At 42.2% G+C, this 17,584-nt stretch overlaps 1 protein-coding gene across 3 annotated transcripts in view; it reads left to right on the top strand.

Moving 5' to 3' along the window:
* Positions 1–17,584, top strand: part of CPNE4 (copine 4) — a 988,906-nt gene that overhangs the window by 45,364 nt on the left and 925,958 nt on the right. The window contains exon 1 of one of the 3 annotated variants that reach the window (XM_029589332.1): positions 10,853–11,024. The exons of the other annotated variants lie outside the window; for them this stretch is intronic. Within the exon in view, the coding sequence (XP_029445192.1) occupies positions 11,023–11,024 (2 nt within the window). The 5' untranslated portion in view covers positions 10,853–11,022. Of the gene's footprint in view, positions 1–10,852; positions 11,025–17,584 lie in introns of those variants that run through there. 3 annotated transcript variants of the gene reach the window in all.

Here is a 17,584-nt window from a genome sequence, read left to right on the forward strand (position 1 = left end):
TCTTGAGAATAGTTTCCACTAAGCTTAAATTATCACACAACCTTTTTTTGAGGAAAAATACCTGCTTCACTGTTGTCCCTCTACATCCACCTCCTGATGCCTACCTGATCATCCCCTTCTACCAGTGACAAATTGTTATGTTTTGCAACCCTTAGCCACTGCTGGTGTCATCACATATACTCCCCTTTTTCCCCCTCCCCAAATTGGTTCAGAACATCAGCATAAGAACATAAGAAGTGCCATGCTGAGTCAGACCAAAGTCAATCGATCGCAGCATTCTGTCTCTGAAAATGACCAGACCGGGCAGGGCTGGTGCAAGGATCTGAGGCACCCTAGGGAGACCAATGTACACCACCCTTCACCCGCTCCCCAAACCCACCCTGAGTTGCATGTGGCCCTCTGACAGTGGCAGATATAAAGAGTTATGGTCTCTCTCTTTTTCTCTCTCCCCACTTACACCATGTTGCACAAATCTAGTGAGTGCTCTGCAACTGCTGTCACTCCTCCTTTCACATTTTGAAAATGGAGCTCTTGTGTACGCTGGCGGAACCCCACCCACTGATACTACCCTAGGTGACTGCTTAGTCCCGCCTAATGGTCATGCTGCCCTGAGTCCAGGTTACAGGTACCCATCACATTCCCATTAGTTGATTTGTTTATTGTATCTCACTCACAAGAATACATGCTGGCTTTCCCCGAGTCTACCTGGCTAGTAACTGTTTATGGACTTTTCCTTCAGGAACTTGTCCATTCCTTTTTTTAAATCTCACTATATTAGTTACCTTGACCATGTCCTCCAGCAACAGATTCCTAACTTGATTTGATTTTGTGTGAAAAAATATTTCTCACTATTTGCTTTAAATCTGCCAATTGCTAGTTTCTTGGAGTGTGCCCTAGTTCTAGTGTTGTTTAAAAAAGTAAATAACCATTCCCTATTTACCCATTCTACCCCACTCATGATTTTATAAATTTCAATTACATCTCCTCTAAGTTATCCCTTTTCCAAGCGAATCTGTTTAGCTTTTCTCCATAAAGGAGCTTTTCCTTCCCTTCATCATTTTCATTGCCCTTCTCTGTACCATTTCTATGTCCGCTCTAACTTTTTTGAGATGGGGCAAGCAGAACTGCACACAATACTAAAGGTGCAGTTGCACCATGGATCTATACAAAGACATTATTATATTCTCAGTTTTGTTCTGTATTTCTTTTTAAAAAATTTCCAACATTCTATTTAGGGTTGCAAGCTGGCTCCAGATTTTCAGGACAGATTAATCCAGTCCTGGTTTTACTATTCTGATTTTCCTATTGCATTTCCTTTAAAAAGCAAGACTATAAGTACGGGGCAGATTTTAAAAGCCCTGCGCGTGTAAATCCAGGATTTATGCGTACAGGGGACTTGTGTGCCGGCACGCCTATGTTGCATAGGCCGCCAGTGCATGCAAAGCCCCGGGACGTACGTAAATCCCAGGGCTTTGCTTGGGGGGCGTGTTACAGCAGTTCAAGCAGAGTCATTGAAAACAAATTTAAACAAGTCCATAAATCCTTCTATGTCCTGCAAAATGGGGTCCTTGTGCTCTCACAAGGTAGATTCCCAAGACAAGGCCCTATCATGCAGGTATGAAAGGATGTAGGTACTCTTGGAAAGAGCTGTATGAAATAAAGATGGCTGTAAGGCAAAATGCATGCAGTACTGGTTTAAGAAGCCCCGAGTCTTCTGAATTTCACTGGAAAAGCAGATTGGAGCCGTCAGTGGTACAGCAGTTTTTAAAGTTACCTCCTGTAACTGACCTTCATGGTTGGAAGCTGTGCCTTGAACCTTCTGTTTGTAGCTGATGAAACAATGAAGTGAGTTTCTCCAAGGCGTCTTGCTGCTCCACAATGCGCTGGGCCAGGCCCGGTATGGCCTGCAAGGCTTTAAGTTGTGCCGGATCCATGGAGTTAGCAATCTGTTACTGTTCGTGGTAGTTTGGGTGGATCCTTGGGCCGGTGGTAGATGACCATGCCCCCAGGGGAAGATCCCGAGAGGGACCACCGGTCAGGCTCAGAGTATGGAGACAGACACACACTAGTTCTTTTATTAAACAGTATATGGAACAACCAGAGGTGGCAGTAGTGAGCTGGAAGTGCCCGGCTGGGCTGTAGTCCCTCAGATACTGGAACAGCGATCCTGGATAACTGAGCTGTAGAGAAACTGAATATAGTGAGTAGGCAGAGTTCAGGAACAGAACCTTGATGTTAACACTCACACAATAATCTCTTAGAGGCAGCCCAGGAGCTGGAATGAAGTAGGCCCTCGAGGAGCGAGTACCTGATTCCAGGGAATGCTCTGAGAGAGTGATGGTAACTCACTGGTGTTGTAGGTAGCAAGTCCGGGAACGAGGGCTCTCGAGGAGCGAGTACCGATTCCAGACTGCAATCTGAAAAGCAAAGAGAAAGCGAGGCCCCCAAGGAGCGGGTACTCCTGGTAAGTCCGAGGAGGCAGAGTAGCACGGTATGCGGAGAGCGAATCCCATCCGCCAATATCTGGAGGAAAACCCTTGCTAACTTGATTCGTTAGCGATTTCAGAGACCTTAAATATCCGGTGAGGATGACGTCACCTCAGACGCCCCTGAGGTTTGCACCACTGCTGGTACTTGAGTCGGGGCCGTGCCACGCGTGCGCCCTTAGGCTGCTGGGAAACATGGCATCATTGCTGGATCCACAATATGGAACACTATGCCCTCTGAATTACGCCAGGAACTTTGCCACAAAAAATTTAAACAAAACCTAAAAACCTGGCTATTCAAAAAAGCCTACTATTAATAAACTGAGTTCTATTATATACCTTTCAGATTATTTCTACAGACACTCTTATACTGATTTTCTTTATTTTAATACAAAGTTATACTTGGTTTTATATTCATTCAGTTATTATGTTATATTGTAAAGCTCTATGCTGAATTAATGTTTGAATGTAAACCGAGGTGATGTTTCTTACGGACCCCGGTATATAAAAATCCTTAAATAAATAAATAAATAAATAAATAAATAAAGGCAGTGTGCAGCATCCAGCCAGTCCGGGGACCGCCAGAGGGGAATGGCAAATGACGCCACGGCAGCCAAACTTCCAACAGGCAAAGAGGGAGTCGCCAAAGAGGTAAGGTGGGCGTAGTGGAGACGTCGGGCAGCGACGGTCGCAACACTTCTCCCGTTCTTCACAATCTGCTGCTGTTTTAACTTCTAGATACAATTTTGTGTTGTCTGAAAATTTGGTCACTTCACTCATTTTTCCTTTCTCCAGATCATTTATGAATTTTCTAAATAAAGGTGTGCATCAATAAAGCTTTTGTTTCATATTGTTTCATTTTGGTTTTCTCCTTTTTCATTTTTTCTGTTTTGTTAGGTTTTTTTTTTCATTTTTTTAAATTTTCATTTAGTGCATTCTATACTGATTTAATCAACCCTAAGTTGACTTAGTGCACACTATTTAAGTTGTAATAGTGTGAACTAATTCAAATAGTGTATGCTAAATCAAGTTAGTGTTCACAAATCAAAATAGTGCACACTAAATTAAAAATGTAAAAAATACAAAATTTTGTGAATTTTTTTTATTGTTTAGGTTTAGAAACAAAATGAAACAAAATAGACTTTGTTATTGACAATGCTTATGTTGTTAAAAACAAAAGCACATTCTTAATGGAAAATAGACCCCTGGGGACCTCCACTGATGACTTTCTCTAACAAATCGTACTTATTAATGAGAAATCAGTTTAAGAAGAAATTGGGAAATTCGATTTGCCATGATCTTTGCTAAGATTTTTACATTGCAGTTTAAAAGTGAGATAGGGCAATTCGAGCTAGGAAGAGATTTATTTATTTATTTATTTAATATATATTTCTATACCGGACTTCACGAATAGAAATTCACATCAGGCCGGTTTACATGGAACTTGGGGGAAACAAGTGTAACCAAGAACAAGAAGGCTGAATCAAGCAAAGTTACATAAAACAGGGGCATTGAACTTGGGGGCTAGAGTAGCCAGGAAGAAAGGTAGGGCGGAAATAAGCAACAAATAAATAATAAATAACTGGTTATGAGATTGGTAATTATCTCATTCCTTAGGCTGAGTTCGAAGTGGCATTTTGACTAGGGGAAGGCTTGGAGGAAAAGCCACGTCTTCAGTTGTCTTCGAAAGGTATGAAGGCAAGGTTCCAGTCTTAGGTTGGTCGGAAGTCTGTTCCAGAGGACCGGGCCTGCTGTGGAAAAGGAACGTTCTTTGGTGGTTTTTAGACGGGTGTATTTTGAAGGTGGGACTTGAAGGGTCCCTTTATAAGCTTCTCTGATGGGTCTTTCGGACGAGTGGTGTTTGAGAGGGTTCTGAAAGTCTAGTGTGAGCTGTTGGTGAATAGATTTGTGGATTATCGTGAGAGCTTTATATAGAATTCTATATTTTATTGGCAGCCAATGCAGGTTTCGAAGGATGGGGGTAATGTGAGCACGGCGGTTGGTGTTGGTTAGGATTCTCGCTGCTGCATTCTGGAGCATTTGTATAGGTTTTGTGGCTGAAATGGGGAGCCCCAGGAGTAAGGCATTGCAGTAGTCTGTTTTTGAAAATAACGTTGCTTGAAGGATGGTTCTGAAGTCCTGAAAGTGGAAAAGGGGTTTGATTCTTTTTAAAACTTGAAGCTTATAGAAACAGTCCTTGGTGATATTATTAATTGATTTCTTTAGATTTAGATGATTGTCTAGTATAATTCCTAAATCTCTGGTTTGAGAGATCTGTGGGTCCAGAGCTGTAATGTCGGTGTTGGTCGAGTGTTCAGGGGAGATAAGAAGGATTTCCGTCTTGGATGCGTTTAGAACCAGGTTAAGGCTAGAGAGGAGGCTTTTTATGGACTTCAGGCAATTTTCCCAGTAGTCGAGCGTTTTTGGCAGAGAATCTTTTATGGGGATCAATATCTGCACATCATCTGCATAGAGGTAATGTGTTAGTTTTAGGTTTGTGAGTAGATGGCAGAGGGGCAGTAAGTAGATATTGAAGAGGGTAGGGGATAGAGAAGAGCCTTGTGGGACGCCTAGCGTTGCTTTATAAGTTGGTGATTCTCTGTTGTTGACTCTAACCTTGTAGCTTCTGTTTTTGAGGAAAGAGTTGAACCATCTGAGGGCGAGTCCAGCGATTCCAATGTCAGATAAGCGGTTTAGAAGAATGGCATGGTTTACCATGCCATTCTTCTAAGCCGCTGAGATATCTAGGAGGACCAGTGAGATGGGTCTCACCCTGGCTTAGGCAGTACTATTATTATTACTTTATTATTTATTTTATTTATTTAGCATTTTTATATACTGATTTTCCAGTAACAGAATTACTGATCAATTCGGTTTACATTCTAAACAATAACAATGACAAGTTGATGTCTCACAAAGAACAGGTAGTTATAACTTGGATACAGATATATGGGGTTAATAACATAACGTAAAAGTTACGGAGTCTAGTGAAGGCTGGAGAATAGATGTTCGGCATAAGGCTAGGTTTTTGATTTTAGACTGCATAAAGATAAGTAAATGACATGAGAGTTCTTTAGGGGGTAACCAATGAAGGGATCATTGGAAGGGATTTCAGCTGGCTGAAGTTATGAGAATGCTTGGTTGAATAGCCAAGTCTTGAGTCTTTTTTTAAATATAATAGGGCATTGCACTAATCTGAGGTATGACGGGAGAGAGTTCCAGAGTTTGGGACCGGCCATGGAGAATGCTCTTTTACTTATTAGAGGCCTAACCAGTAAAATTAAAATTGGAAAGAGCTTCAGATACTTGGCTCAAAGGGAGTTGATGAATTAAACGTTTATAAAACTCACTAGGTAGTCCATCAGGACCAGGGGATTTATATAAGGCAGTAGACTTAATTACCTCTTTGACTTGTTGAAGAGTAATTGGAGCATTCAGATATCTCAAATTATCTTCTGATAGCTTTGAAAGCAGTACCCTAGTCAAGTAAGCCTTTACCGAGTCCACTGCAAAAGGCTCAGCTTGATATAAATGATTATAATGATGATAAAATATATTGCTTATATCTGTAGAAGAATGCTTAACTTGGCCTGCTTTATCTTTCAGAGCTAAGATTTATTTTCTCCCATGCCAGGTTTTTATAACATTAGCCAATAGTCTCCCTGCTCTATTGCCAGATCATCGAGTTTGGCCTGTATCACATTGTGCTGTTTATTAATGGAATCATGACCATTTGCATTGTAGAAGTCTTTTATTCGACATCAGAGCTACGTTGTTCCACCACTTGCATCTGTTGTGTGATCTCTGTCAGTTGTGTGCTCACACCTGCTTGCTGAGTAGCGATGCTGACAAATTTCCCTTCCAGTGCCGTGAGCATGACAGCTGCCATTTCTGCAGTCAGTGGATCTGAAATATCTGAAGCAGGACTAGATTCAGCTGCATCGGCCATCTTAGAATTGCCGCTTTTGATTTTGTCCTCATCTTTCCTAGTTAATTTAGTAGCCATAATTAGTGTTGAACCGGTGCATTGATGAGGAAGCCCAGCTGCCAGGATAGAAAGGAGACCACAAATGTAAAACTGAACAAGGTGCAAGTGAAGTGTCAACTTAAACAATTAAAATTCAAGGAGAGGGCCCTCAGAGAGATCAGGCAGTACATCTGCTCTCCCTCACAGCATGTCTTGACCCCCGTCCAAACCTTTATTAAATGCAGCTACATTAATAGCTTTTACCACAAATTCCAGAGCTTGATTATACGTTGAGTAAAAAAAATTATTTTCTCTTATTAGTTTTAAATTTATTACCTAATAACTTCATTGTGTGTCCCCTGGTCTTTGTACTTTTTGAAAGAGTAAACAACTGATTAATGTTTTCTTGTTCCATTCCAATCATTTTATAGACCTCTATCATGTTTCCCCTCAGCCATCTCTTCTCCAAGCTGAAGAGTCCTAACCTATTTAGCATTTTCATAGGGAAATTGTTCCATCCCTTTTATCATGTTAGTTGCCTTTCTATGTACCTTTTCTAATTCTGTTATATCTTTTTTGAGATGTGGTGACCAGAGCTGCACACAATACTATAGATGAGGTTGCATCATGGAGCGAATCAGCGGCATTATGCTATTCACTGTTTTATTCTCCATTCCTTTCCTTGCAGCAGACTCTTAGGGCCCATGTTCTCCACTACCTGCAGGTTCCGGTTATCAAGGGCAATCATTTCCCTGATGTTCCTCACTACTATTTTAGATGCTGTCTGCTTCTTGCCCTGGCACAGTGCTACAGAGCACCACCCCATTTCCTCTATAGTGGGTTGCTACTTCAAAGCATGGCTGGAGACTGCTGGTCTTCTCCCTGACTGCTAGAAGAAGTCATGGGATCACCATGGGGAAAGGTCTTTCTCTGTTCAACCTCTTTCCTCTGGCTTTTTTTTTTTACTTCAACAGGCAGAAGAGGATCTTAGGCTAGTATTGCATCTTCCCCTGATGTCAATGCTAGCAGGTACTACTTCTGCAGGTGATGCTGCATACCAGCATTTGTCAAATGCATGCCCCACTTACTTTCCTTGACTGATATCCTTCTTGCAGTGAATACATTGAGAAAAATGTGGGCCCTTCCTCGCTTTAAAGTGCCTCCAGATCAGGGATTTCTTTTGAAATCCCTTTTCTACAACTTGGAAGTTGTCAGCTGATACTGCAAATGGAGTTAAGGAAGAGGGTAGACCCTGAGGAGACATGCCAGGAGAATTTCTCAGGATCTCTACCGGCATTGCCTGCTCTTTCCACACTGTCAGTATCATCATTTATCTCCCCCACCACTGAACTTGAGGCTAATATTCTAGTGTCTAATCCTCCCCAATTTTCTTCAGCTCCTAGCTCTTTATGTTCTTCCTCAGAATAGGTTGTTGAAAATACTGCCTCCATTGCCTCAGAAAGTCCAATAAAACAAATCAGAAGGCGGTCTTACATAGCCAAGGCAAGAAACAACAAAGGGACAACCTTATACGGTGGAAAGATTTTATTGATATATTCTATTAGAGCCCTCTAATAGAATATATCAATAAAATCTTTCCACCGTATAAGGTTGTCCCTTTGTTGTTTCTTCCATTGCCTCAGAAGCAGTAATTAATGTAGAGGATCGTACATCTGGTTTTAGCTCTTGCTCTTATACTGCCTTTGTCTGTGCTCCTGTTCTGCCACTGCCAGTATTGAATGACTCTCCCACCTTTTCCCTCTGCTCCAAAAATAGAGGGAGAGGAACAGGGAGTAGTGACAAAAGCTCTCCAAATTTCAATTTTTTTCTGCCTTGAGCTACCTACTGCTTCTGTCATTCTGGACCTAAAAAAGATTTTCTTCAATTTAGGTGCAGGACTGCCTTTTTTTTTATTGCTTCTCTTGCTAAATCTTCTAACATTTCCTCCTCTACCTTTTCCTGACATTATGGAATTTCTTGAAGTGCATTGCCTACTGGGCTTTTGAGATTACAAATGAATTTATAGATATTGTAACTATACCCTCATTCACAGTACCATTCACTGTATGGAAAACTGTCACACACATGTATACAAAGACACATATACAATGTATGGGGCAGATTTTAAAACAATATGCGCGCCGGTACTTTTGTTCGCGCCACCAGCGCGAACAAAAGTACACCAGATTTTATAAGATACGCATGTAGCCGCGCATATCTTATAAAATCCGGGGTCGGCGCGCGCAAGGGGGTGCACATTTGTGCAACCTGCGCACGCCGAGCCCAGCGCGGCCTGCCTGTTCCCTCCGAGGCCGCTCCGATTTCGGAGCGGCCTCGGAGGGAACTTTTCTTCGCCCTCCACCCACCTTCCCCTCCCTTCCCCTACCTAACCCACCCCCCTGGCCCTATCTAACCCCCCCCCCTTACCTTTGTTGGCAAAGTTACACCTGCTGATTATATTTGAAATATAATCTAAGAATTACATCTCTTTGTGAGATGTCTGCAAGTTAGACAATCAGTGTAGCTCGTGATTTTATTTCAGTATCTGAGGACCTCTCTAAGAGTTCTGACAAATTTATATCATCCTTCACCTCTTCTTGATCCTGTTCTCCTGAACCAGATTTACCTTTAACTTGAGTAACATAATATATCCTAGATATCACTGACAAGGTTATATCAGTATAATTCAAAATATTAATTAAATAGCTTCTAAACAGTTCTCGAGGAGACAGTAAATGCATTTTGGGAAAATTCAGGATTCTCAAATTAGTTTTCCTAATCTGATTTTCTAATTGTTCCAATTTTTCTACATGAATTTTTTTCTGATTTAATTAAATTTAACTGTATTTTCTCTATCTCTTCAGTTTTTATACTTAAACTATTCACTGAATTTTCTACCTTCTCTATTTTTGTTTGCAAGATTTTATTGCTACTCAATCCTTCTTGTACCATTTTAGCTAAATCACTAATTGATTTCTGCATGGAGAAGATCATGCCTCCAATCTCTTCCAATGTAAATTTTTTTGCGGTAATTACAGGGATTCCGGGCGGATTTACGCGAGCAGGGCTCTTAAAATCCGCCCCTAAGACTTTTCTCTCATTCTGTGTCTATGGAAAATGTTTGCTGAAATAGGTTCCAAATATATGCAAATATTCACTGTGTTTGGAAAACTAATCTGTATGTGACTCTCAAGGAATGGCGTTACCTATGCCTGAACTAGATGAACTTTTGTGGTATCATCTAATCCTATCAGGCCTGGATTTACACACAAGCCTACTAGGTCTGTGCCTAGAGAAGCAAAATTTGAGGGGGAAGCAAATTTCCTACCCTTTCCCTGTTCCCATCCTACAGTTCTGACCCAGACCTTGGAAGGTGACCCTTCCACTGACATCGCCACTGCCTTCTCCCCTCGTACCTCAGCTCCAGTAGTGATCCTTAAAGTGCAGTCAGCATGGGGACTATGCTTATGCTCATAGGCCCTAACCTCTTTGGGTTTCTGTGCAGAAGGGCGGGATCTGTGAGCAAAGGCTTAGTCTGTGTACTCAGTGTGCTGAAGCCAAGGTCTGGGGATACCATGCATATTTTGAAGGTTTGCAAGGGGAGTTGGAGGCAGTCTGACACCATCACTGAATCAGTGCCTAGGGGCATCTGTTCCTGAGTCCTATATATGATTCTGTGATTTTAAGCAGAAAAAATGCCTGGCGTATGAGAGAAGGATAAGGGAGCTTAGCAGAAATGGAGGACATGATTATATGGACTGGTTAAAGACAGACATGTTAGTGTTCTTACTATGGTGATATTTCACCCAAAAAAGGACCTATTTAGCTTTAATAAAGAATCACAGGCACTGTAAACCCAATATAAGAGAAATTAAAGGAATATAAACTCTTTATTGACATTACATACAATAACAGGTTCAAGCATAATAAATAGGGTAGTATTCTTCCAAGAAAACTTGCAAGTAAGACACAAGAGGATGCTTCATTAACAAAATCAAAAGTAAGAAGGATGGCAAGCAAACTGAATTTTTTTTTTAAACATCTCTAAGCAGAAATAAAGGTCAACAAACAAGATGTAGTTGATACTTTCTTTTTATTGTCTAACAATGCATTTTCTGACTAGCTATGCGCTCTTCATCAGGTCAGTATACAATGAGCTAAGCATGATGTTGCCCAAATACAGAAGTAAATTGTAGGGTGAATCACAAAGGGTGCGCGCTGGCAGTTTTAAGCTACTAGCCATCTGCAGCATCCTGAGGGTTACCAGGACAACAAGGAACCAACCCCATTAAAGTCAATGGAGCATCAGCAAGTTGCTGTGGCAACCAAGAGCAAGTCTGAGGAAGAACGCTGAAGGAATGGCTATTTTAAACTGCTAGTGCAATAAAAATCATGATATCTTATGATAACAAAACCATGGAAGAAATGTTTGAAGCTGTGATCTGGAATGCTTTGAACTTACAGTGGATCCTATGATTTTATCACAGTTTTTGATTTGGTCATTATGGAAAAGTTGGGAACCACTGCTCTAAACAACTACTGTATACCATGAGGCTGATATTCTGATTCATGTAAGTAAAATGGGCTTTAACCCACATAAACCTTTTAAAATATGCCTCATTTTCTCTAGGTAATTTTCTCCACACAAAAAAATTGCTGTGGGGACAAAGTTACCATGGTAAAAAAAAAAAGGAAAAGGGTCAGAGGCATGCTGGGTGCAGGCTAACAAATTTAGGGGGTCATTTATCAAGCTGTGAGATTTTACTGTTTGAGCTTGATATTTTCTATTGCTGAAAAAACCCCCACAATAAAACTTACGTGCTGGGAGAGGAAGAAAAATGCACAATGATGGTTCCTTTCGCCTGGAGCTATCATCGTCATAATGGGCCACACAACCCAAAGTAACTCCCCCTCCCCAGTTATTAACTCCCTCTCCAGGGGTTTCTTTAGACCCCTGTCTGTTGCATGTAGAGGCAGCATAGCCTAAGAAAAGTTGAAAAAAATGTAGAAAAAATCATTGTGCAGTGATACTTCCCTCTTTCCAAACTCTTCCCCTTTGCAGTAACATTTTCCCCTCTACAATCAAATCCTGCCCAATATGCAATCCCCTCCACTGCCTCCTCACCCCGGCCCCCCACCAGTCACTGAAATCCCTGGTGTCTAAGTGACTCCTCCCCTCCTTAACTAGAAAATAGGCCCTGGTGGTCGTAGGGTGCTCCTGGACCCCCTAGTCCCCAGAACCTCCTTATCTAAAGAAAACTCCCTAGTAGTCTAGAGGGGCCCAGAGCGCCCCCTAGCTTCAAGCTAGTTAACACCATCTTTCAAAATGGTGCTAACTGGCCTTTGCTCCTATTACATGATTGGGTAATGGCCAGTTGGCACCATTTTGGAAAATGGCATTGACCAGCCTGGAGCCAAGGGAACACTCCAGGCCACCCCTTATTTATTTATTTACTTATTTATTTTGAATTCTTATATACACCGACATTCCTGTAAAGTATACAGATCATACCGGTTTACAGTGTAACATAACTGTCGCGAGTGGCGATTACATAGAACATATACATAGAACTATCAGGTATGACCTTGAAAGGTATGGAGGAGGGGCAGGGGGTGAGCCACTAGGCTACCAGGAACATAATTTACCTAAGAGGTGGCCAGGGGTGGGGTGAACCAGCCACTAGATGTCATGGATTACTTCGATTGTTGGGGGGATGGGGAGGTCTTAGGGGAACAGAGGAGGATAGGCTGACTAGAGGGGTGGAGTTGTGAACCTGGAGGAATCTTTTATTCAAAGGGGAGGGGTTTGGGTAGGAGGCATGGGGCATCTCTGTGCAGAGGTGCAATGGGAGGGAAGAGATGGGGGGGGGGGGGGGGCAAGGAAGGGACCGGGGTAAATTGTTGGTGCACTGCCTGTAATTTCTACATGTTTGATCTATCTTTCTGTTAAAATTGATTTAAAAACATGTTGTTAATGCAAGGCCACCACAACAGGTGGCAGGAGGGTGGGTAAGGTCTGTCAGGATTCCTGGGGGAATTTTTTTCACTTTGCGAGGGGGTGTTTCCGGACCAGATGGCGCTTTAAGTGATTAGTAGCATTCCGATAACCCCAGGATGTTTTATCTACAACTTCTGAAAAAGGAGATAAAAAAACATGGTTGGCTGTTTTGGAAGATTACCTACGCAAGAGCTTCTTTGCATGGATTTGCAAAATGTATGCATACAAATCATATGCAAAGCAGCTGATTGTATTAGGGGTGGGTTTGAGATCTATATATCATAGCGGAATATTGCTGCAATATGGCTATATTGCATGATTAACAGTATTTATCATTCATTAAATGCTGTTTACACACATTATAACCATATCGTAACTTAGTAAATGTACAACCTAGTTAGATGGCACTATTTTGAGTGCTAGTTGGATAAATTTGTGTGAACAAATACAAACATACAAAAACCAGGAATAAATCTGAGTGAACAAGTTTTGTCCATTCAGTTTTATATGCATAGAGCTAATTGGACAAAGTTGCAGGGTTAAAACTGTCAAGCCCTGTATGGCAGAAAGCACTACTGTAGAGTAGCTCTGTCCATGCCCTCAAAAACACAGAGCTAATATTACATGTATGGAAAATATGTTTTGTTTTCTATGGGTTTGCAAACACATTGAACAATGATTTTATTTAATAGATTCATCTAAGTCTGATATTTTGTAGTTGGATAACTCAGAAGTTATCCAGCTAAATGAAGATTTGGGAACTTATTTGGCTAAATCCTAACCAGCTAAAAAGTTAGCTGTTAGAATTTATCTGGCTACGTTAGGGGCATTCCAGGGCAATAACTGGGAGGAGCTGAGTTAACCAGCTAAGGGCTGGATCCATCATTCATCACAGAATGATGAAACCCGCGAAAAAGGGGGCGGGATGAAAGGGGCGGACCTGCGAAAGGCTGCAGCTGTTCGCACCACGTTGGTGCGATTTCGCCAGCCACACCACAGCCGGCTGCAGCCTTTCACACAAATAGCGCCACCATTAAAGGTGGCGCTATTTGCTGCGCAACTGCCGGCGATAATGTCCCTCACATTATCGCCGGCAGAGGGACCATGGCTGACTCCTCCCTCTCCCCACCCCGACTTCTCCCCTCCAGCTTATTTGCATCCTATCGCACGCGAAAAGGCCCTTTTCGTGTGCGACAGCGGTTTATCGCGTGCATGCTATAAGGCCGTAACGCACACGATAAATGTTTAGAAAATAATCCCCTAAGTTATCTGGCTAACTCAGATATTCAAAGTTAGCCAGTTAACTTAAAGGGTTATTTACTTAAAGGTTTTCTCCCATTTTGTGTCTGGGAAAAATGCTTAGTAAATAGACCCCTTAGCCAGCTAAGTCTGGTCAGGCCAAAGAACTATCTAAAACTATCCAGATAAAGTTAGCTGGCTATAATCAATAGTGCAACCACACTATTTAATATACCTCCAAAGTTAGCCGGATAAGAGTTTTCCAGCTAACTGTGCTATCCGGACAGTGAGTGAATATGGACCTTTTCAGTGTCTGTGATTAGAACAGAGAGATACAAATTTTGAGCATGTATCTCTGTGATGTGTCTACATTTTTATGAAGACTTATGCTGCCAGAATAGTGAATCTGGCATTGGCCATACCAAGTTGGATATGAATATGGTAGAAAGCTCCTCTCCTACTTTTGAAATTCTAAATATTTACTCCATGATAATGGCATGCTCATACATGTTACAAAACAAAAAAACAAAGAGCCACTACATGATCCTGTATGTAATTATGCCAAAACTACAAAAGGTATCATCCAACTGCTTCAATGCTCCTCACCAACTTTATAAATGAATAGGTAATTTTCTATATTTATCAGAACTGCATCAGCAAGGCTGGCGACGTGCTCAGTGAAATCTAAGCAGTCAGGTCTTTTCTATCATTTGCGGTTCGATAAATTGTAGGAGAGCACCGAAGTGCTTTAGAATAGTCTCAAATATCTGTCTGTGCCCATCAAAGCATTTTTGTATCTTTATATTTGACTCGACATTGGCCGTGTTTTGCAATAACAGTATTGCTTCATCAGGAGTCAATATCATATAAAAAAATTTTTTTAGTCTTTGGTGATAACCTACAAGCAGAGAAAACAGATTATCAAATTCTACAATACTAGAAAACCATATAAATAGTACTTAACTTTGTTGGTGTAGCAACCTTTTCTTAGAGGACGCTAGGTCTCAAACAGTTTTCAGAGTCGGGACAGAGACCGCATTCAACCAGTTTCAAGAATTAAATAGCCCGCTCTTTTTGCAACGTGATGATGTCACATACCGTCAAAAGCGTCCAATCTCCCAAGCTACCAAAACCGGACCTGTCAGGAAACCTCACAAGAAAACATTCAATTCTAGTGCAGTGTTAAGACCAGCTGGATGTACTGTGTCTAAAAAGTGAATCCACCTTTGTTCGGCTTTTAACAACTGGCCGTTGAAATCACCTCCTCGCTAGGAAGGATAAATCTGTTCTAAAACAGAGGCTTTAAGATCTTCAAAGACATGAGAATGTTGCAAACAATGAGTGACCAAAGGTGCTGTGACACGTCCTGTCCTGATGCATGAGCGATGTTCAATTAGGCACATTTTAAAAGCCCATTTTGTTTTCCCAATGTACCATAGATTACAGGGGCATTGAATGATGTATATTACTCTGATCGACTGACAATCTGTGATACTTTTCAAAAGAACGGTCTTGTCTACTCTGTAGAAATATATAGCCGAGGTGGATATCATAATATTACATACTGTGCAGGAACCACAGGCGGTATGCATACCAATGCCTTGTGGTTGCGGGCGAATTGAAGAGTCTGAATGAACCAATTGGTCTTTTGGATTAGACCCTCAGGTATACGTGAATCGAGGAGTATTCTGAAATTCATTGTGTAGTTGAAGAATGTGCCAATTATCAAAAATGGTTTGTTTCATTTTCTGCACCATGGAAGAAAATGGTAGGACACACGTTAAAACATCTCCAGTGTCTTCTGAATGAGGTAAAAATAGCCAATCTCAATGTGTGTATTTTGCTCTAGTAAATGCTCATTTGATGCAGCATTGAGGATAGCCTCTCATACGAAACCTTTCACTTAATTGCTTTGCTTGATTTTGAAATTCTGGTATCATGGTACATAACTGCTGTATACGGAAAAATTGACTAGTCGGCAATGTCCAGGGGTGTGCACTTGTGAAATGAAGGAAGGTATTACTAGCTACTGCTTTATGAAAAAAAGTGGTTACAAAACCTTCCTGCGTTTTAGTAATGTTGATGTCCAAAAAATTAATCTGAACTTCTTGAAAATCAGCTGTGAAACGAAGGTGAGTATTGCAACTGTTAAGCCAATTCAAAAATAGATTAAATGCTTCTCGAGTACCAGTCCAGAACATAAGAATGTCATCAATGTAGCGTTTCCACGCTGGTATAAACTGCAAAAAAGGGTTATTGGTATATATCCATTGTTCTTCAAACCAACCCATATATAAATTGGCTACTATTTATATGGTTTTCTAGTATTGTAGAGTTTGATAATCTGTTTTCTCCGCTTGTAGGTTATCACCAAAGACTAAAAAAAGTTTTGATATGATATTGACTCCTGATGAAGCAATGCTGTTGTTGCGAAACATGGCTGATGTCAAGTCAAATATAAAGATACAAAAATGCTTTGATGGGCACAGACAGATATTTGAGACTACTCTAAAGCACTTGGGTGCTCTCCTACAATTTATCGAAATACAAATGATAGAAAAGACCGGACGGCTTAGATTTCACTGAGCACGTCGCCAGGCTTGCTGATGCGGTTCTGATAAATATAGAAAATTGCCTATTCATTTATAAAATTGGTGAAGAGCATTGAAGCAGTTGGACGATACCTTTTGTAGTTTTGGCATGCTCATACATGTACCACACATTTTCATATTGCCTTTTTCTATAATTTTGCTCTTGCCAAGTGTATATTGTTGCGCTGGAGGTGGACCCTTGGCCTGGTGCAGGTTTGTTACGGCCCTCTGGTCGGACCTGGAGAGCGCCTGCCACCAGGAGGTGGAGCACAGGAGGAGATAGAGGCTAGCTGGAGCTTCACCAATAGCAACCCAGGGTTCCCTCAAGTTGAGCCCTTGGTTACCCGGGCTGCCTGATCTTAGGTGGGCCTCGCAGGATCTCCTGGAGAGGAAGTGCAGAGGAGTGCCCGCCACAAACAAGGGTGTGCGGTCAAGGTCCAAACTAGAATGTCTAGCGGTCACAGGAGGCCAGAACAGAGAGTCCGAATGGATAGCGAGGATCAAGGCCAGGGTAATAGTTCAGAATGGTCAGCCGAAGCAGGGGTCAGTACCTGTACTCAATCTGGAAGTAGTCAGTGTCCAGGCAGCGGTCAAGATTAGTCAGTGTTCAGGCAGAGGTCAGTTCCTGGCAACGGTCAAGAGTAGTCAGTGTTCAGGCAGAGGTCTGGTCCAGGCAGCAATCAAGAATAGTCAGGAGCAAGCAATGGTCAGTACCGTGAGATCAGTCCGGAGGGTACTACCAGGGATGGAGAGACAAAGGAACAGGAGACGATGGAACAGGAGACACTGGAACAGGAAATGCTGGAAGGCAAACTAGACACACCAGAGTGTACGACCTGAACGAGGTGCTCGCTAGACCTGGGTCCCGGTCACTGCGGAAACGGACGCTGGATGGAACAGTGGTTCCAGGATGCGATCAACCGGGAGAGGATCCCGACAAGCCACTGAACAGGCAGGAGTGGAACGACTCAAGACACCAAGAGAAGACCCGATGCCAAGGCAATGAGCTAGGGGTTGAGCTGTAGTTTAAATACCCTACTCAAGTGATGTCAGACTTGGGTGCTGCCTGAGGTTTCCCCCACTTGGCCCTTTAACCTGGGAAGAGCTCCGCGTGTGAGCGCTAGGGTGCAGGGCCGACGCCGAGGAGGACGCCGAGCTCCGGCATGAGGACAGCTGCGACGAGGAAGGCCGTGAAGGAGCCAGGGATGCCCGTGGAAGTCGCGGCCAATCAGAGCAGGGACTCAGGGCGGAGCTGGTGGACGGTCGTGCCAGGTGAGCAGACCTGGCCACGGAGTGGACGTGG

The sequence above is a fragment of the Rhinatrema bivittatum genome, chromosome 2 (assembly GCF_901001135.1).
Source record: "Rhinatrema bivittatum chromosome 2, aRhiBiv1.1, whole genome shotgun sequence".
Taxonomy (NCBI): Eukaryota; Metazoa; Chordata; class Amphibia; order Gymnophiona; family Rhinatrematidae; genus Rhinatrema; species Rhinatrema bivittatum.